The following is a 24954-nucleotide window of genomic DNA, read 5'->3' as shown; positions in this document are numbered from 1 at the left end:
AATGAATGCAAGTTACAAGTAAACAAGGAGAACTAATTTACTTCAAAACCATATAATTGTTCCCACCTGAATTTCTTACTGTATATAAAAAAAAGGACAATTTATTAATAAAAATATCACAGATAACAGGAGTAATACCTAAAATCAACAAAGCCATTTTCCAAGAAAATCTGAACTGGACAAGCCCAGAGGGACAAAATTTGAGGCTCGGTTTCCCTCACAAAGATACTGTTAACCTAGCATTAACTAAATAATTTTAACAGCAAATATAGGCATTGTCTAAGCACTTTTCATATTTTAACTCATATAATCCTCACAAAAGTCCTGTAACTAGAGTGAAGGAAGTCAGAAAGAGAAAAACAAATACCGTATCCTAACATATATATATGGAATCTAAAAAAAAATGTTCTGAAGAACGTAGGGGCAGGACAGGAATAAAGACGCAGATGCAGAGAATGGACTTGAGGACACGGGGAGGGAAGGGGAAGCTGGGACAAAGTGAGAGAGTGGCATGGACATATATACTCTACCAAATGTAAAACAGATAGCTAGTGGGAAGCAGCCACATAGCACAGGGAGATCAGCTCGGTGCTTTGTGACCACCTAGAGGGGTGGGATAGGGAGGGTGGGAGGGAGACACAAGAGGGAGGGGATATGGGGATATATGTATACGTATAGCTGATTCACTTTGTTATACAGCAGAAACTAACACAACATTGTAAAGCAATTATACTCCAATAAAGATGTTTTTAAAAAAGTCCTGTAACTACTATTACTGTCCCGATTATACAAATGAGGAAACTGAAGCACAGAGAGGTAGAATGACTTGCCTGAGGTCACTCAGCTAGTAAACTGTCCAGATGGAATATGAACCTAGGCAGTCTGGCTTCAGAGTTTGTTCTCTGTGTGTGTTATTGACGTATAAGCATATGATGCAAAATAGTTAAACAATAAAATGAATCAGGGTGATTGTGTTCACTCAGCCACTAACCAAGCCATGTGTCCTTGAATCACAACCTCTCTGGACCTCATTTCCCACTCAAGTGAAAAAGGGGATTGGACTTAATTAATATCTGAAATTCCTTACAGGTCTAACGTTCCATAATGTATGGAATGATCTAAAAGCCAAAAGCCACGACTGTGGCATAGCAACAGCTATATCCACTGTTCTTTATCTTCCTCTTCTTACACTTATCATTATATCTCATTATTTTTTTCTTATGGCTCATCTTTATAAGGTCCTCTATTTAACAGCTGCCTACCTCATAACAGTTACACTGATAATCTTGAGGAAAAAATAAATTAACTGAGGTGAACTCTGACCTCCAGACCATACTCTACTACCTCCAAACCATGCATACTGAGACCTGGGACTAAAAATAGACCAGCCATTACTTCAGCAGGTGCTGGAGAACAGGTCAGACTACGCCTAAATGTACTTATATGTAAATGGATGGATTTATTTATTTTTCATAAAGCAGTATGATGTAGGAATTAAAAGCAGGGGCTCTTTCAGTCTCATCTCTGCTAACCACAATTAGCAGTTTCAACATAATCAGTTACTTAATGGCTCTAAGACTCAGGTTCCCCATCTACAAACAGAACTAACATAACAACCTACCTAAACAGCTTGCTATAAAGAGAAAATGTTTTTAAAGTAATGTCACAGTGACTGACAAAGCAAGCACTCAAAAAATAACAGCTGTTGTTCCTGCTACTGCTACTGTTACTGGCACTGTTACTGCCACCACTGTTATTTACAATTCGCATATAAAAGCAAGAGTTCCAAAGTGTGACAAATTTGATTTCAAATTCTGGCTCTACTACTTACTAGATGTGTGGCATGAACAAACTGACTAGTCTCTCTAAGCCTGGGTTTCCTCATCAGTAAAATGGAGATAATAAATCATCTATCTCACAAAACTGTTGTGAAGATTAAATGAAGTAACATACTGATGACACCTGGTTCCTAACTGGTCACTTAATGTTAATTCCTTTCTCTTTAATGACAAAATGACCACATTTCCACTAATTCAATTCAACGAAGAGAGAATGGAAGTGGGAATCCCAGGAAAGACAACTTTCTTTTCTCTATCATCCTGTGCAGGGGGGATATACCAGAGAATCCTCACTCATGGGATTTCCTTTATCCTCTTATGTGCTTCCTAAGACTAGAGAGTTTTTTCTCAGGCCATCTCCAAACGTTCTGAAAGGAGTCCTGTGCTCTAAGGCAGCAACTCTCAGAAACCCTTTCAGGGAACCCAAAAGGTCAAAACTATTTTCATAATAATACTACAACTTCATGTGCTTTTTTCACTCTCATTCTTTCATGAGTACACAGTGGAGTTTTCCAGAGGCTAGATGAAAGGTGATGTCATGTCTCTGATGGCTAGTAGAGGTGTGCTTGTATACTCTTGTGTTTCAGACATTTCTTAGTTTTAATTTCTAATATAGCATATTATCAATAGACATTGAAATCCTCAATAATTTTTAAGAGTTTCAAATGGTCCCAAGACCAAAAAGTTAAAGGACTTCTCTTAGGTATAGAAAAAGCTCACAAAACACTTGGATTACTGTGAATTACAACTTTACCAATTTAGCTTAAATAAGTAATTCACACAATAATCTAAAAGCTTCTCATTTTCCTGTATGATTACATTTCACCCTTCAATCTTCAAAAAAATCACTTGTTCACTAAATTTATGACTATTCAGTGAAAGAACTGGGTCTAAGGACTTACATCTCCTTATTCATGGTCTACAGTCTTTCCAAATACTGCAGGTCATCTTCAATAAGGAATGACTATGTTTTCTTAATCAACATACTGTCCCTCTTGTTACAGAGAATATGAAAATTGTAAGTTATGCTTACAGCAGGTTAATTAAACTTTCCTCTGACCTATAGTAAATAAACAACTTTTTAAGGATTTTCTGATCAGTCCCCATAGATACCACACCTGCCTAGTGATGGGAAGAAACAGGTAACCAAATTTCTTCCTATAAACAAATTAAATTTAAAGGCGTATAACATAAAAAGTTTGAAAAGCCAGGGAGAATTCATCCATATTATTTACACAAGTGATCCAAATTTATAACCATGTTCCAAGTCCTCAATCTACAATTTTCCCTTTCTACAACATTTTTAATTTTGAAAGCACTATGCTGACTAAAATATAAAACCAAACACACACACGCACACACACACACAGGAATACTGTTTTCTGGGACTTCCCTGGTGGCGCAGTGGATAAGAATCTGCCTGCCAATGCAAGGGACACGAGTTCGATCCCTGGTCCAGGAAGATCCCACATGCCACGGAACAAGTAAGCCCGTGCACCACAACTACTGAGTCTGCACTCTAGAGCCCGCAAGCCACAACTACTGAGCCCGTGTGCCACAACTACTGAAGCCCGCACACCTAGAGCCCACACTCCACAAGAGAAGCCACCGCAATGAGAAGCCCGCACACCGCAACGAAGAGTAGCCCCCGCTCACCGCAACTAGAGAAATCACGTGCAGCAATGAAGACCCAATGCAGCCAAAAATAAATAAACTTATAAAAAATAAAATACTGCTTTTTGGTTTTTTCTATTTTTAAGATAACAAAAGAGCTAGAATTTAATGACAAATCTATCAGCCTATAGGACATAATAGAGCCCCTATAAATATTTGTTGAATGAATGAATAATTTTTTAAGGCATTTGTTCATGAGCATTGTCTACTTGGCTTCTTTTAAAGATTTTTTTTTTTAATGTGGACCATTTTTTTAAAAGTCTTTATTGAATTTGTTACAATATTGCTTCTGTTTTCTGTTTTGGTTTTTTGGCCGCAAGGCATGTGGGACCTTAGCTCCCTGACCAGGGATGGAACCCACACCCCCTGCACTGGAAGGTGAAGTCTCAACCACTGGACCGCAAGGGAAGGCCCTACTTGGCTTCTTTTAGCATTTACTAGGTAAGGGGAAGACCTGAAAAAGGAAAATACAACTGGGCAAGAATCCTAGTGAATTCTGACAATCTCTCAATCCCAAAGGCCAATTAAATACCAAGCAACCCACAAACCACCTGCAGTTAAGCTACACAACTTGAGCAAAATCTTCCAAACTTTTTTTATGTCATATCACTATTAAAAAAAAAAAGTTTACTATGCACCTCCAATATATGTACCTTTGTTTATAAATTATCTCCTTCTACAACTGTGTACATTATAAAACACAGAATTTTTTTAAGTGGAAGTTTTAAAAGATGAGACAATAATAAAATAAATAATTTAAACTTTCATTTGTGAATAATGTGAAAATATTTTTAATCTCTCTTAAGAAATTATCAATAGCAATACTTCTAAAGAACAACCTAACAGAAAAAGTTCATTACTTTTTAAAATCTTAGTTTTTAGCATTTCAAAGGCCTAGTTCAAACTTCAGGATTCAGTTAATTTTGAAACTTGATTATGATGGCTATATGCTGGAAAACAGACCTCACAAAGGCAGAATACTCTAATACATAACATATATTTAGGGTGTTCACTGTGGATGACGACGGATGTAAAATCTTATTTCAAAGAATTATCTTAATTATTTTGAAACTTTTTGGCAAACGTCTTGTCAGGTCTATTAGAGTACCATTGTTTTTTCTGCAATTTGGCTGACAAAAAGCTAGTACTAGAAGTAGAATTGTCAACTCTGCCATTTCCTTGTTGTTCACATGTGTTTGCATTATGCTGTTAAGGCTGGTACTGCTGTTGAGGCTTCTTTACAAGAGTCTTTTTAAGTCACATCCATTTTATAAGGGTTAGTTTAGTCAAAACTAAATAATATCCATAAACTCATCTTAACTATGCACCCATAAACTGGATTAATTGCTATTTGCTGAAAGTGAACAAACAAGTGAGAAAACTATTAGCAATTCTTGTCTCTCTTTCCATCAGACTACCTCCTAAACAAGGTCATTGCATCAATCCATTTATTCAATATTAGTAAAATTTCATTTCTTCCTGTCTTATGCATAAAAATGAATATAATTAAGACTTCTAAAACTACCTTCTCTTACTCCATGGGAGTGTTGGGTACTCTCCTTGGGGGCTATGATGCAAATATACTTGCAACACCTAGCCGGCACAACTCAATCAGTCTCAAATGCTTTTCAGATTAGGACTGGATTTGAAGCCAGGACTGATTTTCCATGGTCACCTCGGGTCAAATAAGAGTCTTATGTTATTATGATCTGGGCCTTCACTCAAAAACTGATCCAAAAGCAACCTTCAGGGATGGATGGACAAGTATAATCTTTCCAGGACAAGTTAACCTAACACACTTTATTATACAAAGATAATAAAGAACAGTAATAACTTCCTGTTTTATACAACATTCATTCACTCACTTAAGAAACATTTGTAAATGCCAGGCATCTTACTGCCATACTCATTTACAAATGTTATTTTAAATATGCTATACTGTACTTTTCATTTGCCGAAGTGCCTAAAAGAAAAAGTGTGGTTTGTGCCCCATCGGGTGGCCAAACTGGAAATTTCAAACAAGTTCCAGCAAGGCAAGTTAACCGTAACTAATCAACATAATACCTTTGGGAAATTGAAGCCTGAAACACAAGTGTTCTCATGGGAGAGTTCTATAAATGAAAATCACAATAATGTTATGGCAATGTTTCCTTACACTTGAAAATAAGGGATATGCAGTTTATGGAAAATCCCTTCCCAAACCTTGCAACAAAAAATTAAACTATGACCATCAGTTTTTACTTAAGTTAAATAAAAGCTTCACTGGGTCAGCTTTCCAGTCATAGATTAAAATATCATTAAAATTATTTGAAAGGAGACTATTAATTTAAAAGGATGCTATTAATAGTAATGCTTTAAGTTCTGTCCTCTTCATATGTAAAACATAATGAAACCATAAAAATGTACAGAAATTTGGAGCTATATGGGTCCTTAGAAAATAGAGGGCTGTGAGCTTAGAAACCATCAAGTCCAGTTCTCTCACTTTACAGATGAAGAACCTAAAGCCCAGAAAGAGGAAGTGATTTCGTCAGGGTCACACAGTCTGGGTGACCTGACTCCCAATGCTTACACATCTGTGCTCAAGAGACTAGCTATCTATATATGATCCTGGACAAATAAATAACTTAACCTTTCTGGACCTTAGTTCCCTTGCCTGAAAAAAAACAAGGAGACAGATAATCTCTCAATTCCCTTTTAACTCTAAAGTCCTGAAATTTAGATACCTCATTATTTTAGTACCTTACAAAACTACAGCGTACACTGAAAAAACCATTCCTGGTTCCTGAGAAACCAAAGCAGCACAGGACCCTAGGGAAGAAAACACAAGTCAGCAGCCTAAGGCACCAAATATATTTGCTTCTTTTGCTAATATTCTGTAAAATATTAACATGGTCATACTAGCCTATTTGGTTGAAACTGGTCTAAATTAATTTTGATTAATCAATTACAGAACTCTAAAATATACAATCACTGATACTAAATTTTAAAAAGTACTCTTATAAAGCTTTATTGATGTTTTATATTATATGCCAAGATTTACACTCAAATAGATTACTGGAAACAGGGATAGTCTCTTCCCATTTGTGTTTGTTGTTTGTAAAAACTATTCACAAATGGATCAAACTGATTTTCTTTATATGGTTTCTCCATGTTGCTCTATTCTTTTATGCTCTATTATTCTGCTTCTGAAGACCAAGTCTGTGAACGCCACAATTCATTTCTAAATTAGAAACTGATAATTTTCAGGATATTGATGGATCACTAACAATAATTTTAACAATCCAAAAAATGAAATCCACTACAAGTTAAATCAAAAACCTATGAACTGGTACTTCCCTGGTGGTGCAGTGGTTAAGAATCCGCCTGCCAATGCAGGGGACACAGGTTCGAGCCCTGGTCTGGGAAGATCCCACATGCCGCGGAACAACTGAGGCCGTGCACCGCAACTGCGGAGTCTGCTCTCTGGAGCCCGCAAGCCACAACTACTGAGGCCACGTGCCTGGAGCCCGTGCTCCGCAACAAGAGAAGCCACCACAATGAAAGGCTCATGCACCGCAACAAAGAGTGGCCCCTGCACCTCGCAACTAGAAAAAGCCCGCACACAGAGGTGAAGACCCAACGCAGCCAATTAATTAATTAATTAATTTTTAAAAATACAAAAAACCTATGAACTACAACAGAACTTGAAAAGCTCTGGCTCTATATTCTTATTTTATGAAAGAGGAAAGAACCCTGGAAAGGCAAAAAGACTGTCCCCATGGCCTCATGACGAACATATACAAGAACTAGCACTTATTGTATGACCGTGTGTACACAATAATACATATAATCAGAGATGTAAAACATTTGCAGCTTCAATCTAATTCTCTGCTTATTTCAAGTAAAATTTAATATAGCAAAATGACATAAAACCAAAGAAGCTGAACAGTTCATAGTCGTTCACAGCACTAGAAAGCAGCCTACACAAGAAATCAGGAGTAATACACCCAAATTTCATCACCAGTACTTGAAAAATAAATTCAAGTGTCTGTTCTACTAAGTGTTTCAAGAGCACCATCTTCATATATGAGAAACTACATGTTACTGCATTATGAGAAGGTTCTTTTCTCTAGCAAATGCTAACATCTTTTATGATGTCCTTTTTTCCCCAAAGTTTTTTTTTTTTTTTTTTTTAATTTATTTATTTATTTATTTTTGGCTGTGTTGGGTCTTCGTTTCTGCGCGAGGGCTTTCTCTAGTTGCGGCAAGCGGGGGTCACTCTTCATTGCGGTGCGCGGGCCTCTCACTATCGCGGCCTCTCTTGTTGCGCAGCACAGGCTCCAGACGCGCAGGCTCAGTAGTTGTGGCTCACGGACCCAGTTGCTCCGCGGCATGTGGGATCTTCCCAGACCAGGGCTCGAACCCGTGTCCCCTGCATTGGCAGGCAGATTCTCAACCACTGCGCCACCAGGGAACCCCCAAAAGTTTTAAGCTGCCAAAATTCCTAGACTCTAAAGACTCTTATTTATGCCCCTTTAACTATTTTTAAAGGAACAGCACCAGCTCTTGAGAAATAGTATACAACACACGGATCCCAACCCTATAAAAAATGTCTTTAATGGCTCCAATTCACAAAGAAAAGTGCTCCTTATTAATTTTGCCTACCAAACAATGAGCTTTTCCACGACAGGAGTCACATAGTAGGGACCCTCTGCAGAATAAAATTTCAACAATTAATGAATTTTTCAAAAAATAATTTCTAATTGGCCTAGGAAAGATAATGCAGTCACACATATGAAATGTGTTCCTCTCCTCTCTGACCAACCTAAAGTAACCATTTAGGACTAATGTCCAAATGGAGTATGTGAATGAAGAGTCCCAGAATGACTCCAGCCACAAAGCTGACATTATAAATCAAGAGGTAATTTCATCTTCAAACTAAATCTTATGCTTCTCCTTCCAGCCCCAGAAACTGTATTTCAGATTAATACAATTCTATGAAACAGTTAAGTGCTGTAATACTTAAAATGAATCATAGCATACAATCAGCCACTATTACTTCTCCCCAAATGAAGCATTCCATACTATATAACAAGTATAAGATGTGGCCTCAGCATGCTGTGTTCTATGAAGAACTAGCAGTGGTGCTGAAAATTACTACTAGAAAGATGAAAGACCAATACCTTCCTTTCAATAAAAACCATCATCTGGACTCTAGCCAAGGTTTTAAAACTGACCAAATGTTATTAGAAACAATAAATCAAAAACTCTACAGGCTGAAAAGCTAATCCCTTATTTCATTCTTACAAAATGTAGCCACAAAACACTACAAGAAAATTAAGTGAAAAGAAAGCATTCATAATTTTAGGCCTTTCATTTCTGGCAATACTCAAATACTGTATGTTACAAGGTGAATTTATTTTACAATCTTCAAGGTTGTTTAACCTACTTACATCCCTTTCCTTTTCTTCAATTATTACAACTGTTATACGAATAAATAAACCCGCGCTGTTGCCTAAACATCCTATCAATGAACTTAGAACAGAAATTAAATAGAAAATCGAAATATCTCAATTTATAAAATCTAGCTAGAATATTTGTGTTCATATTGATTTTATACTCTTTGTTCCTGCACATAACATAGATGTGAATTCCTGGAGGTTAACAGATTAAGTCTTTCTCTATCCAGGAGCTGAACTGCCAGCCACTGAGAATAACCTATTGCAATGCTTAAAGCCCTTCAGGTATCTTGGCTTCTGAAAATATAAATGAGCTCATTATCTTCACTTTTCTTTTTATTAATGTAAGGTTCCTTATCACTATCTATTAAACACCCTTCAGGAGCTGTTATCACAGAAATTAAGGGTCAGGAGGGCCATGATTTCTGTAATAACACAGGTATGTTTTCAAAGTACATTGTTTACAAGATAGTACTTTTCTCCCTAGCTAACAAAATTTTAGGAAAGAAAACCTGAAAATTTTAATAATTCCCTTCTCTTTCTTCCTTCCTCTTCCCCTTCACTCCATTCCAAAACAACAGAAGAGCCAAAACCAAAGATATGATTACTTTATATACTTCATTAAATTAGTGAAAAAACGAGTCACCGTCTTTTTATCAAAACAAGATAGTTGATTACGATACGTTTGCATACTGTAACCACCGCATGTGTGATACACATTTAAATCAAGTTTCAACCCTGTTACAAAGCCTTTGTCAACAGTGTGCAAGTGGGGGAAAGCTGAAGGGCTCTGTGGAATGAAGGAAATCACTGGAGGGGCTTATCTGGGAAGAGAAGGATTCCTTGGTGAGAGGTGAGCAGACAGAAACAAGACCTAACCTTGGCGAGGGGGCGCTCGCCCAGGGTGGGGACCAGAGGTCAGGGTGAGCGGGAGGAGGGGATTACCGCGGAACCGCCGCGACCCCGGGCTACCCTCACACCCCGACTCCCCCACCTGCGGCTCGCCCTCCCACCACCATTCCCCAGCCCCGACCGGCTGTGCAGTCCCTCCCGGTCCGCCGCCCGCATATCCGTTACCCCGGCGGCAGCGGGGCTGCGGGGGAGGGGAAGGTCAGCGGGGCCCGAAGGGGGCCGGCCGCGGCGGGGATGCCGCAGTGGCTCCCCGCCGCACCGGGTCAAAGTCCGCCCGGCCGCGGGGAAGCAGCAGGAGCGGAAGGCGGCGGTGGAGGTCGGGACTGGCGAGATGGTGGCCCCTCCGAGTCCTCCCACTACCCGGCCGCTGCCGGTACCTCATACTGGATGTATTGCTTCCTCCACTCGGGAGTGATGTGCGCGGAGAGGTGCTCGGCGAACTTCATCCTGCCGTCTCCCCCTCACTCCCACTCGGATCCAGCAGTTACAGGCGGCGGCGGCGGCGGCAACAGCGACTCCGACTCCTCCCCACATGGGCCCCGGCGCGGCGCGGCGATGCGCTTCTCTCCTCCTCCGCCGCCGCCGAGGTCTCCTCAGAGCCGCCCTCCCGCCATCTTCCTCCTCCTCTCCATAGCCCCGCCCCTCCCGCCCCGCCCTCTATACGTCATCGCCATGGTAACCGCCTACGCGCACCGACGAAAGGGGCGGAGTAAGGGGCGGGATTTGCGTACATTCCTTAAGGCTCCGCCCCTTCTGGGCCGGACGTGCTGAAGGCACCTCCCATGACCTCTTACGTCTGGCTCCTCTGGGCCTTACAGTTGTTCTTTACCGCCAGCCTGGGAAGCAACAGTGTTGTTATTGCAATTAATATTAATACTGTAGCAACAATAATCCACACAAGACGTTTATATTTTCAAAGATTTGTGCAGGGCTTCCGTGGTGGCGCAGTGGTTAAGAATCTGCCTGCCAATGCAGGAGACACAGGTTCGAGCCCTGGTCCAGGAAGATTCCCCAAGCCTCAGAGCAACTAAGCCCCTGGGCGGCAACTACTGAGCCTGCGCTCTAGAGCCCGCGAGCCACAACTACTGAGCCCGCGTGCCACAACTACTGAAGCCTACGCACCTACAGCCTGTGCTCTGCAACAAGAGAATCCACCACAATGAGAAGCCCACACACCACAACGAAGAGTAGCACCCGCTCGCCACAAATAGAGAAAGCCCACGCGCAGCAACAAAGACCCAAGGCAACCAAAAATAAATAAAATAAATAACTTTATTTAAAAAAAAAAAGATTTGTGCAAACGTTTTTCCATTTTGATATTTGTTCTTCATAAAACCCTTAATGATGGATCAACATTAATCCAAATTGAGTAACTAAAACAGACTAAATAGTTAAGGGCCACATGTATTTAAACAAACCCTATTTTACATGCTCTAGGTGCTCAATAAATGTTTGTTGAATTTAATTAAAGACGTCAGTGCCAAGAATTGCATGCTGCTTCTGAATTTCAATGTAATTATCTAGTCCCGGGGCTACCAGAAAGGCCAGCAACAACACCTGGGCCCAAACCAGGACTGTGGGTACCAGCTGGACTTGTGACTGAGCTTCCTGGAGTTTAGGAGTGGGGTTGAGAGGGTAACCAATGTTGGGAGGAAAGAGAATCCTCTAGAGATACGGTTGGATGCCTACCCTCAGGGAGACCAGACATGGATCCAGCATCCAGGCTGACTGTCCTCGAGGAGAATGGAGAATAGATCACACACACAGCTTGGCACTGCTTTGAGTGTGAGAGTGATTGTCCTGGGGGACCTGATTTTGGACAGTAACCAAGGTCCTTCCCTGAGTAGAGGAGCCCTGGATAATAATAACTAACATTTGTTAAGCACTCACTGTCCATGTAACAAACACTATTCTAAACCCCTTACACGTACAGTACCTTGTCCTTTAATTCTCACAATTTTGATGATGCCCAAAGACTAGGGAACTACCATGACCAAGACAGTATTCTTAGTTATCAACATCTACTGTTGGCTTTTTTTTTTTTTCCATGTGTTTTTTCCCCTTTTCCCTTCCTCTTAATTCATGCCAGTAGGGATTCTGCAATTATTTCCTCAGGACAGGGGTGATGCATGATGGAAAACAGGCATAGGCTATGAGTCTTTCTGACTTTTATTGTACAAAAAAGCCTCAACCTTGGGTGAAAGGGTAATCAGGGTCAAAAAAAGAAGAAGAATAGGAGAAGGAGTGAGGACTCCTCTCAGCTCAGCACTATACCCTGATGCCCTCCATAACAATTCCCCTCTACTGGAGGTAAATGTTGTCAGGAGAAAACAGACAGTAAGAGAGGGCTATGCTCCCAGGAAGGAGGCACAACCACAGAGAGGAAATAATTGCATGGTGTGCCTAGGAAGACAGAACCAGGAGCAGCTGCAAAAGAGATCGCTGGGCCTTTACCAAGTATAGACTAGAATGGTAGACTCTTTTTTTTTAATTGAAGTAGAGTTGATTCACAATGTTTCAAGTGTACAGCAAAGTGATTCAGATATAGATAGATAGATAGATAGATAGATAGATAGATAGATAGATAAATAGATAGATATCTCTTCTTTTTCAGATTCTTTTCCATTATAGGTTATAGTAAGCTATTGAATATAGTTCCCTGTGCTATACAGTAGGTCCTTGTTTATCTATTTTATGTATAGTAGTGTGTATCTGTTAATCCCAAATCCCTAATTTATCCCTCCCCCCCCTTTCCCCTTTGCTTATATAAGTTTGTTTTCTACGTCTGTGAGTCTATTTCTGTTTTGTAAATAAGTTCCTTTGTATCATTTTTTTAGATTCTGCATATAAGTGATATCATATGGTATTTGTCTTTCTCTGTCTGACTTACTTCACTTCGTATGATAATCTCTAGTTCCATCCATGTTGCTGCAAATAGCATTATTTCATTCTTTTTTATGGCTGAGTAATATTCCATTATATATATATATATATATATATATATATATATATACGCACACACCACATCTTTATTCATCTGTTGATGGACATTTAGGTTGCTTCCATGTCTCGACTATTGTAAATAATGCTGCTGGGAACATTGGGGTGCATGTATCTTTTCAAATTATGGTTTTCTCCAGATATATGCGTAGGAGTGGGAAGTGGGATAACAGGATCATATGGTAGCTCTATTTTTAGTTTTTTAAGGAACCTCCATACTGTTCTCCATAGTGGCTGCACCAATTTACATTCCTACCAACAGTGTAGGAGGGTTCTCTTTACTCCACACCCTCTCCAGCATTTATTATTTGTAGACTTTTTGATGATGGAAGAATGGTAGACTCTTGGCAGCAACTCCTGTAGACCGTGGCACCCGGCTCCCATACCTTGGTACCTTAACTGTGCACAAGATTCTGGAACCATGACTCAACCCAGAGAAGACAGGAAATCCTCAATACTATAACCAATAATTCTTAATTTTTCTTATGCTGGATCCAGAGCCCCCAGACTCAGTTGGACCTGAAAATCTTAGTTTATCTACAGAATTAAATTTAATAATAAGTTTCCTATTCCTAGCATTAGTTCAGATAGTTCACTGACAGAACAATAAAATACTTAGTATTTATTGAAAACCTACTTTCTACAGAGTACTGTGCTAAGGTACTAAGAATGATAATCTGAACAGTTTTAGTCTGAATCAGAAGTAACTCTTACACTTTCTTTTGTAAATAGGCAAATAACTCTTCATTCATCAAAATTTTACTGAACACTATGATATGCCAGCCATGCCACTTTGGGAATGAAGGACAGTTCAAAAATAGGGCTTCCCTGGTGACGCGGTGGTTAAGAATCCACCAGCCAATGCAGGGGACACGGGTTCGAGCCCTGGTCCGGGAAGATCCCACATGCCATGGAGCAACTAAGCCCGTGAGCCACAACTACTGAGCCTGCGCACCACAACCAATAGTAGCCCCTGCTCACCGCAACTAGAGAAAGCCCGCGTGCAGGAACGAAGACCCAACGCAGCCAAAAATAAATAAGTAAATAAAGAAATTTATAAAAATAAATAAATAAATAAGACTCTGTCTTTTCCTTGGAGGACATCAAAATCCAGTCAGATAGACAGGCAGATAGGCCAATATCTAGATTACAATGTGATGTGCACTGTAACTGAGGTATCTACAAGGACACGTTCAGTCGACTAGGAAGGGAAGGAGGGTATCCCAGAAAAAGTGGCTTTCAAATACAGTCTTTTTTTTTTTTTTAATTATTTATTTTTATTTATTTATTTATATATGGCTGTGCTGGGTCTTCGTTTCTGTGCGAGGGCTTTCTCCAGTTGCGGCAAGTGGGGGCCACTCTTCATCGCGATGCGCGGGCCTCTCACTATCACGGCTTCTCTTGTTGCGGAGCACAGGCTCCAGACGCGCAGGCTCAGTAATTGTGGCTCATGGGCCTAGCTGCTCTGCGGCATGTGGGATCTTCCCAGACCAGGGCTCGAACCCGTGTCCCCTGCATTGGCAGGCAGATTCTCAACCACTGCGCCACCAGGGAAGTCCTCAAATACAGTCTTAAACAACTATCTGACAGGGAGAAAGACACCTCCAAAGATCTCAAAGGCAAAAAGCAAAGAGAATTCAGGGCTGTTAGAGAATGGCAAGAAGTTGTCTGACCAGAATATCCTTTAAGGCAGCTAAATGTCCCTGCCTCAAAGAAACTGTCCCCATCCCCTTACCTCCCTTACCCATTCTGGCTCCCGCATCCCCCTGGTGCACTCTCCTCACTGTATTGTCAATAATAATTTGCGTCAGACTATGAGCTCCTTGAAGACAAATTGCTCTTTTCTCTCGTTTTCTCTGATTTAGCGTGGTGCCTGGCATTCAAGCATTCAATAAATGTTGACGTAACGAAGAAAAGAAAGAAGGAAGGAAAGAGGGAAGGAGAGAAGGAAAGAGGAAAGAAAGGACAGCCACATAGAGGGAAGTTGCAGGAGATAAAGTTAAGCTGGAATAAGATTGTAAAGGAGTAGATCATGACAGCATAGACAGTGCGGGATCTTTGAAGTCTATGCAGTGACTAACTCTGCCTTGGGAAAGCAGTGTAGTATGGCTTCCTGGTTTTGAACTATAGCTCTGAGAATAGACAGACCTGAATTAAAATCCCAACTCTGGCATTTATAGTGTGTGACTTTGGGCCAAATACATTAGTGCTTAATGCCTCAGTTTCCTCATCTCTCAAATGGGAATAATAGCACTTCCCTGACAGGTAGTTATGAAGATTAAATGAAATTCTGTACATAAAGCACTTAGCATAATGACTGACCTCTGGTTGACCACTCAGTAACTGGCAGCCCCTCAAAAACCTCTGTTAGCAGTGTGAAGGATGGACTAGAGTAGGGACAAACCAGCGACCAATTTACTAACAAGCACCTACGTAGCATTTACTCTGTGACAGACACTGTTCTAAATGCTTCACAAATACAAACTTATTTAATCCCCACAGAGACCCCAGGAGGTAGTTACTCTCACTCATCTCATTTTAGAGATGAGTAAACTGAGACAGAGCAGTTAAGAATCTTGCTCAAGGTCAACCACTTAGTAAGTAGTAGAGCTGGGTTTGAACCCTGGCAATCCAGCTCCAGAGTCCTTACTCTTAACCACCATGCTATGCTGACTGTTGATGCAACAACCCAAGCCAGCCGTAGTGATGGACAGAAGGAGGTGTGATGTGTGACTCTAAGCCTAGTGACAGGGTAGATGCTGCTGCCACGAACTGAGATAAGGAAGAGGAGGGCAGGTTTGGGGCGTTGGTGGATGTGTTAAATAGTTACAATTTGTGAGACACACAGTACTCCAGTTGGAAATACAGATCTAGAGCTCTGGAAGAAGAAGGTAGCGCTGGAGCCTGGGAAGCCACTCACCTTTAGATGATGATTAAGTCCTGGTAAGTCTGCCCAGGGAGAGAGTATACACTGAAATGGAAAGGGGTCCAAGGGAACATCCTGGTATGAGCCTGATAAAGAAGATGGGACAAGGAAAGAGGCTGGGGTGAGGCCAGAGTGGGCAGCAAAACAGTAAGGAGAGGCAAGTGTCAAGGAAGCCATAAAACGATGAAAGTTGTGTCAAGGAAGCAGTGATCAACATTGTCAGATGTTTTAGAGAGGTTGAGTAGGATGACTTCTAAGCCATTGGGTTTAGCAATTAAAGACTCACTAGTGACCTCAGAGAAAGTAGCTTCCATAGCATAAAGGGCTACAGAATGCTGAGCAGTGTGCAGCATTTGGTTTTTGTATATCCTAGATTGTCTTTACTCTGTGTGCATGTTGTAGGACCATGAGTGAGAATTTACCAGTGTACTCAGCAGTTTATCTAGAAATTCACAAGTGCTGAGTCTGAACACTTTAAATTTATCACATGTAATTCTAAGTTTGGGAACAGTTATACTTACCACAAAGTAACTCTTCTAAAACTTAGAATTATGTGTGATAAATATAAAGTCAAACTGTTGCTTGAGCAAATGAGGCTAGTGATCATGCTGAAAGGTGAAGAACTGACCTGCAGAGAGATCAAATCTTAAGCTACACTTCCCACTGAAGCTGAATAAGCGAAGATGGCCTAGCAGTGAAGATGATGTTCTCAGTACAGCTCAGGCTCTGAATTATAGGAGGCCCAGTCTAACTGTAAAATATGATAGGTTTATAGATCTAAAAGAGTTCAATAGATGGGCTTCAGATGGCCCATAGCCCCCATAAAATTACATGCAAAACTTTGTGTGTAATTTGAATATTTTTCTGGAGAAAGGATCAACATCATTTCTCAAAAGTTTCACAACCTGAAAACATTTAAAACAATAGCACCAGGGCACTAAACACCCCTCTCTCCCCCCCGAAAAAAAAAATGACATAAAGAATTTATAAATGAAGTTTCAAATGATCCAATTCATTTATTTCTATAAATACCTTTATTTCAACACAATTTTGATTAAGTACACCTTGAGGTTTTGTTTTGTTTTTTTTTTAAGGAGCGAGAAGTGTATTTTGCAAGTTACAAAAGAACATTATAATAGTCATTCATTCATTCAACAAATACTTATTGAGCAGCTACTACTATCACTGCTCTAGATAGAGCAGTGAATAAAACAAAGTCCTTGGCTTCCTGGAGCTTGCTGTCAAATGAGAGGATACAGACAATAAACAAGTATGCAGAGAGAAGTGCATGGAGAAAAATAAAGCAGAGTAAGAGATAGAAAGATTGTTATGTAATTTATATATGGGAGTCAGGAAAGGCCTTACTGATGAGGTGATTTTTAATCAGAGTTCTGAAGGGAAGGAAGGAGAGAACTATGTAGATATGGGTTGAAGATGGGAGTTGGATAGGAGAGTAGGAGTCAAAGCAGAGGAATCGGCAAGTGCAAAGGCCCTGAGGTTAAAATGTGCTGAGAAACAAAAATGCCAATGTGGTTAAAGAGTGTTTCAGGGAGAAAGAAGGTCAGAGAGGTAGTCAGGAGCCAAATTGCTTAGGGCTTTGAGAAGGCTTAGGGCCAAGATAAAGACTTGGGCTCTGAGTGAATTGAGGACTTTGGAGATTTTTTTGTTTCTTTTGTTTTGAGCTGGTGTGTTTGTTTGTTTTCCTTTACACGTAGTAATAACCACCTTTTTTTCATGAATTTCTAAAAATCGTGGTAAAATATACAGAACATAAAATTTTCCATTTTCACCATATTTTAAGTGTACAATTCAGTGTCATTAAATTCATTCACAATATTGTACAACCATCATCACTATCTATTTCCAGAACATTTGCATAATCCCAAATGGAAACTCTATACCCATTAAATAATAATTCCTATTCCCCCCTCCCTCCAGCCCCTGGTAAATTCTATTTTACTTTCTGTCTCTATGAATTTTCCTATTCTAGGTACCTCGTATATGTGGAATCATACAATATTTGTCCTTCTGTGTTTGGCTTATTTCACTTAGCATAATCTTTTCAGGGTTCATCCATGTTGTAGCGTGCATCAGCACTTCCTTTTTAAGTCTGAATAATATTCCATTGTTACCATTTGTTAGCAGTAAACAAAATATACCATTCATCTGTTGATGGACATTTGGGTTGTTTCCACCTTTTGACTATTCTGAATAATGCTGCTGTGAACACTGGTGTACCAGTATAACTTGAATCCTTGCTTTAAATTCTTTGGGGCATACATGTAGCAGTGGAATTGCTGAATCGTATGGTAATTCTATGTTTAACTTTATGAGGAAATGTAGGTTTTTGAGTGACATCATCAATCAGATAAATTATATACATTTTTTGCTGTGTGAAAAATAGTCTTCAGAGGAGAAGAAGAAAAAGCAAAGTGGGTAAGTTTCCTAGGGCTGTTGTAACAAATTACCACAAACTAGGTGGCTTAAAACAACAGAAAATTATTCCCTCACAGTACTGGAAGTTAGAAGTCCAAAATCAAGGTTTCAGGAGGCTTACTCTCTGTCAGCAGCTCTTAAAGGTGGTGAATCTCTTCTGTGCCTTTCTTCTAGTTTCTCCTGTGGCTGGCAATCCTTGGTGTTCCTTGGCTTGCAACCACTTAACTCCAGTCTCTGCCTCCATCATCAAATGATGTTCTCCCAATGTTCCTCTGACTCTTCACAGAGCTGTTCGCCCTCCTGGTGTCTGTTTTCTCTTCTTATAAGGACAACGGTCTTATTGGATTAGGGTCCACCCTAATTGAGTTATGACCTCATCATAAATTGATTACATCTGCAAAGACCCTATTTCCGAATAAGAACACATTCACATGTACTGGGGGGTTAGAATTTCAACATATCTTTTTGGGGGGGACACAAGTCAACCCACAACATGGGAACACTGGTAAAGATGGTATTGTAATAACCCAAGGGAGATATGATGGTGGTTTGGATCAGGAGGTTAGCAGTGGAGAGGATGAGGAGTGGTTGGAAATTGAATGTATTTTGAAGATAGAGTCAACAGGATTTACTGGTGGTTTAGATGTGGGATGTGAGCAAAAAAGAGGCATCAAGGATGACTCCAAGGTCTTCTGCCTGAGTAATTAGAATGGGATTGGGGGATATTGCAGAAGAAGCAGGGTTGGGGTGGAGGGTGAAACTCAAAAGTTCAGTTCAGGGTGTGCTATGCCTGTCAGACACAGAGGTGGAAATGTCCAACAGGCAATTTAGAGTTTGGAGGTCATCAGAGAGGCCCTGGGTCAAGATATAAGTTTGTGAGTCAACAGAATAAAAATGATATGCAAAGCAACCCATGGGATTGCCCAGAAAATGAGTGTAGATAGAAAAGAGGAGAGATCTAAAGACAGACACCTGGGATAGTCCAATGCGTAAAGGCTGGGAAGATGAGGAGGAAGCCACAAAGGAAACTGACAAGAAGAAGTTAGGATGAGAAGAAGCCAACACAGTGAGAATTGATCATTCTTTCAGGAAATGTTTCTATAAAGGGGGATAGAGTAATAAGGTAATAGTTGAATTGGAATGTGATAACAAAGGGGGTTTTTTAATGGGAGAAATAACAGTAAAATAACAGCATGTATGTATTCTGGTGGAGGTGATTCAGTGTAGAAAGAAAAAATGATTATACAGGAAAGAAAGTGCACATAAATTTTCTCTGTGTAAAACCAGACATAAAATACACATGTTTGAATAGTGATACAGGTTCAGGAAGGATGTTCAGAATGGTTACCTCTGGGTTAGAGATTTCAAGGGATTTTTACTCGTATTTTTCTATGTTGCTTTCAATTTTTACAAAGTGCATTTATCAAACCTACAAAAACAGTAAGTGCTCTGTTTAAATAATTCCAGAACAAGTGATGTCCAATAAGTACAAAAAAGTATCTCTGCAGCATTTGATACTGCAAGCCACAAGAAAGAAACCAGTGGACTGAGAGATAGAGAAAATCCAGGGGATGAAAACTCAAGCAAGGACCCAGAGAAAGCAGAAGAGTGTAGACAAAGGATTAACCCTTAAAGGGAGGAGACACTTGACATCATTTGAGACTTGGGGTTGGGGGTGATAGTAATGATTGGGGTATACGTACATAACTTTGTAGTTGGAGGGGAAGGAATTGTCTCTAAGGAGACAAGTTCATTTGCTTGGGAAAATGGGAGCAGAGTTGGACAAGAGGTATGCAAGTAGCACTGAGTTTAGAAACTATTCACTTGCAACAGAATCAACTAGAATGATTTTTTCAAATTTTCCAGCAGTGTTCAGCAGTCTAGGAGCAGGAATCGAAGGAAAGGACAGTTCCAAGATTAGGAATTGCAGAAAACACCTTAGGACAAGGAGATAAAGATATTGAGGTACAAATGGAAACAAAATAACAACAACTAAGATTTGTTGTATTTCACATGCATTATTTAATTTAATCCTCATAGCAATGGATAAGGATTAAAAGTATATTAGGTTAAAACATAACAAAGGATAACAGTAAAAAAGGGATATTTTTCATTGTACAGATGAGAAAACAGGTTTGGAAGGTATGGCCGATTTGTTGCCAGGTTTGGGAGCTACCTTCCTAGATGGTGGGATACCCTCATCCCTTAGGAGTTGATAAGAGGCAAGACCCCAGCTCCCACTAGGTGTAAAGTGGGCAGATATCCCTATCCCAGCTCTTTGGCAGGAAGTATGTGGCTCATGTTTGTCCAAACAGATGCTTCTGCCAGGAATTTTGTCTCATGTGGAAGTAATCAGAGACATGGCAACAGGTAGAGCATATTCTCAGAGGCTGCAGCAGATTTCAAGTCTAGCAGTGAAAATGGCATCAAGCATCCAAAAACTGAACTGTCAAACACAGGGTCCTGACCTGATTGTTTCTCTGGCATGACCTCTGTTCTGTTCTTGGCTATAAGCTTTTCTGGCTTCTGCCAAGAGGTCTTTTCTTAGACTTGTTTACAAGCCTTCACATAGATACTGTGAGCAACCCAAAGCAATCCAATAAAATCTATTTCTGTTTAAGTTAACCGGAGTCAGATTTTCCTGTTTATAACCAAGCACCCTGGATGGGTCATAGGGATTAAGAACTTTGCCTACAGCTGTTGCCAAGGAGGTACTCAATAATCAGACACACATAAGAATTTTTATGAATGGGGCTTGTTTAATGGGCTCATGGATCAAAAGGTCATAGTAGCAGGGATGGAGGATATGCAGGGGCTCAAAAATATTGTCTTTCCCTCACCAAGGCTGATCTGTCAACTGCTTATAGGGAACAATGCTGAGTCCCTAATATAATTTGGGATGAGTCCCGTATTTGGAGTAGGGATAGACCAGTCAAATACCTGGTGCAAGACTGATTACATTGATCTTTTTCCATCATGGGAGTTGGGGACAGAGGAATTAATTTATTCTCATTAGAGTAGGTAATAATTCTAGATATGGATTTGTCTTTTCTGCCAGCTATGTTTTTGCCAGCAATACCGTCTGTGAACATTTTTATTTACTGTCACAGTGTCCCATTTAATATTGCTTCTACGAAAGAAAGAAGTGAGAGAAAGGAAAGATGTCTATGGATTTCACTGGTCTCACCACGTATCCCATCACCTATAAGCACATGCCCTTACAGAATGGTATTATAACCTATTAAAGACTCAGTTATGGTACCAGCTAGGAGACACCATGCCGAATAGTTGGAGTGCTGTGCTATAGAATGAGATAATGTTCTAACCAGTAGCCAATATATGTCGCTGCTTCTCCCAGGCAGACATGAGTCCAGAAACCAAGGAGTGGAATGATAATATCACTTCTCATTATTACATATAAGAACCCAGTCAAAAAGTTTTTGTATCAGTTTCTCATAGTGCTTGGCTCTCTGCTGGTTTCGAAGGCTTAAAACCCAGAAAAAAATTGCTTCCACCCGAAGACTCAACGATGATTCCATTAAAGGAGAAGTTGAGATAACCCTTTGACCTATATGGGCTCTTCATGATGTTAAAAGATCAGGGTTTCCTATATTGCTGGAATGATTGGTCCTGATTTTCACAAAGAACCAAAAGTTCCCATACAAATGAAATGGCTGGGTAGGAGTGGGTCTAAAACCAAGGGTAACCTTCAGGGTAACCCCTTGTGTTGTTCTGTCCAGTGATAAAAGTTAATTGAAGATGTACCAGCCCAATCCAGGCAAGATCACCAACGGTTCAGACCCCTTAGAATGAAAGTTTAAGTTACCCCATCAGATAAAGTAGCATGACTAGCTGAGGTGTTAGCTGAAGATTAAAAAGAAAAGAAAATGAGAGGGGAGTGGAAGAAAGTTATAAATACCAACTATGGGCTTGGGATCAGATGCAGAAATAAGCAGAAATAAGGTCTGTACTGGCTACCCTGTTTTCTTCCTGGCTTTGTAATGCATGTAGTAACCAATTTCCTTTGCTTACTCTTTCCTTTTTCTCTAGTATTTCATATGGCTGTGTTAGAGGTGAACTTTGTAAGTTAGACCTTGAGTCAGAGGATATGAAGGTGGTATTGTGACCAAACTAGAAGAGGAATGAACATCCCCTTGGAGCCAGGAGTTCCTCTAGGGCCTTCCTGATTTCCAGACAGTAGCCCACTCCTCCGGGCCTTTCAGTGACACTAGTTCCCTGGATTCAGTCCATCCTGACTAAAACTGCACCAGTGGTTTTCTGTTATCTGTACTTAAGCCCTGACCGAAAAGCAAAACAAACAACACTGCAAAGAATGAAAAAGTATAAGCAATGTTTATATTGTTATGGAATCAAAATGATTATGGAATAGTGCTTTAGATTATTTGTTTTGGTTACTTAAAAGAGCTTTTTCATTTCTATCCAGGCTATAAAAATTGCTTTAGGCCACAGTGTAGCTCACTTTGACATGGCTTTGTCTTTTTATGAGTCTCACAGATGTCTTGATCAAGGAGAAGAATTGCTGTTTTCTGCCGACACTTACATCTTTAAAGTCAGAGAAATAACCTTTCCCAGAGTGCAGCTGGTTCCTGAGGGACAGGAACCACTCCTATCTTATTCACTTGTAATGGCACTTAACACAGTAGACTCCACAAAGTAAAGTAAATTGATTCTTTAATATATGCTTCCACCTGCCCATCCAGGAGTGATAAGCACGACAATTTTGGGGTCCATGCAGATCCATTCTTATTATAAAAACATGTCATTAGAATCTAGGCTCTTTCCCCAACACCTGGAATGGTTGAAAACTTAAGCTAGAATCAGAGACTTGTAAGCAAGGGGTGATATATTCAGAAAAGTGAGACACCTGAAGCATTCAGGGATTGGGGGGTCTTGTTATCATGTATACCAAAAGTCCTACTGGAGTACATAAGAGTCTTTTGGTATTCTGTTCGGTTGCCGGTACCTCCAATCAAAATATTCCCAACCTCAAGGAAGTTTGATTTTCATTGTAAGTTTTTTCTTAATTATCAAATTAATACCCACTAATCATAGAGAATTTAGAAAGCACAGGAAGGTATAAAGAAGCAGAAAAAAAGATCCCCCCACCTCATCACCCAGGAGAAACTACTATGAACATTTATATTACTTTTTTTCTTTTTAAGTTAGCATAGTTGAGAGGTTAGAGAACGTGAGAGGTGGAGCAGAAATGTATCCCTCTCTTGTAACTCTTCAGTGTCCCTGACATCAGGGTACCTGTCCCTGAGGCATGATCCACAAGCTACCCAAAACCTCTGACTTGGCCATTAAAACAAAGAGGTGTTTTGTCTTGACTCTGAGGGAAGGGGATACCCTTTGTGTGACAGATTGATATTAAGAAAAACCAGTTAGGGAAGCCCAGCATGTTCTTCCCACCAGTTGACAGTACATTTCATCTCATGTCTTTCCAGCTGTCTTCTGAGAGCCAGGATCTGAGTGGAAGGAGGGCAAAGAGGGCCATGAGAAGCATCAGTTAGATCTGAGGAGATAGGGTGTGTCTGTAGAAAGCTGAGTATGTCAGTATGATTGGAAGTGGGCCAGGAGTGAGATCTGGATGTCTGTTGGGCAGGTGTATTTTGAAGAAAACTCTTATGGGCTCTTGCTAGTGAACGTCAAGGAAAAAGCGAAACGGGGGAGGAGACATAAAGCAGGACACTGCCTACCGCATTAAGAGAAACATTCATCATTTCCTGCTCCTGCTCTCTGTGTATCTCTGAAAGCTGGCTTCTGATGACGGCCTTTAAAAAAAAAAACACAAAACCACCTTTCATTTGTTCACTTCCTGAAATCCTGAAATGAACCGCACAGCCCCAGGCAAAGCATGCACTAAAATGAAAGTCAATTTTTCTATCTCTTCGTGAATTGGAGGTTTGGGTCTTGTTCAATGGTATATTCCCTGAAACGCACTCAGACAGATTTTCAGTGGTGACTCCAGTGCTGAGCAGATGATTAACTTCCCGATTATTTGGACTAGGACCTAAATAATTCAGTGATCTATACTGGTTAATGCTTCCTCTTCATACTGCCCTAAAAAGAAATTTGTTAATTCTATCTCCAAAATATCTCCTGAATCAGTTCACTTCTTCCTGTCTCCATAGCACCGGTCACCATATTCTCGCACCTTAACTGTAATATTTAATAGCTTCCTAGCTGGTCTCCCCTTCTGGCCCTACTCCATTGTCCACACAACAGTAAGAGCAGTCTTTTAAAACATAATCCCATCACGCCTTTTTCTTGCTTAAAACCCTTCAATGTGGGACTTCCCTGGTGGCACAGTGGTTAAGAATCTGCCAGCCAATGCAGGGGACACGGGTTCGAGCCCTGGTCCGGGAAGATCCCACATGCCATGGAGCAACTAAGCCCATGCGCCACAGCTACTGAGCCTGTGTGCCACAACTACTGAAGCCCGCAGCGCCTAGAGCCCATGCTCCGCAGCAAGAGAAGCCACCGCAATGAGAAGCCCGCGCACCGCAACGAAGAGTAGCCCCACTCGCTGCAACTAGAGAAAGCCCACGTGCAGCAACAAAGACCCAACGCAGCCAAAAAAAAAAAAAACCCTTCAATGCTTCCCATGGCGTATATGATAGAATCCAGAATCCTTACCATGGCCAAACAGGATCTGTCCTTGACCTTCCTCTCCTTCATCTGGTCTCACTTTCTTCCTAATTCACTG

The 24954-nt window shown here is 40.5% G+C and overlaps 1 protein-coding gene across 1 annotated transcript in view; it reads right to left on the bottom strand.

Moving 5' to 3' along the window:
* The window catches only part of XPR1 (xenotropic and polytropic retrovirus receptor 1), a 195376-nt gene extending 184895 nt beyond the window's left edge, over positions 1 to 10481 (bottom strand). Inside the window, exon 1 of the mRNA XM_059937461.1 lies at positions 10240 to 10481. Within this exon, the coding sequence (XP_059793444.1) occupies positions 10240 to 10308 (69 nt within the window). The 5' untranslated portion in view covers positions 10309 to 10481. The remainder of the gene's footprint in view (positions 1 to 10239) is intronic.
* Between the last annotated feature and the right edge of the window lie 14473 nt (positions 10482 to 24954).

Source organism: Balaenoptera ricei, chromosome 1 (assembly GCF_028023285.1).
Source record: "Balaenoptera ricei isolate mBalRic1 chromosome 1, mBalRic1.hap2, whole genome shotgun sequence".
Lineage (NCBI taxonomy): Eukaryota > Metazoa > Chordata > Mammalia > Artiodactyla > Balaenopteridae > Balaenoptera > Balaenoptera ricei.
The sequence above is the reverse complement of the archived record's forward strand: the minus strand, read 5'-3'. Positions and strand labels throughout refer to the sequence as shown.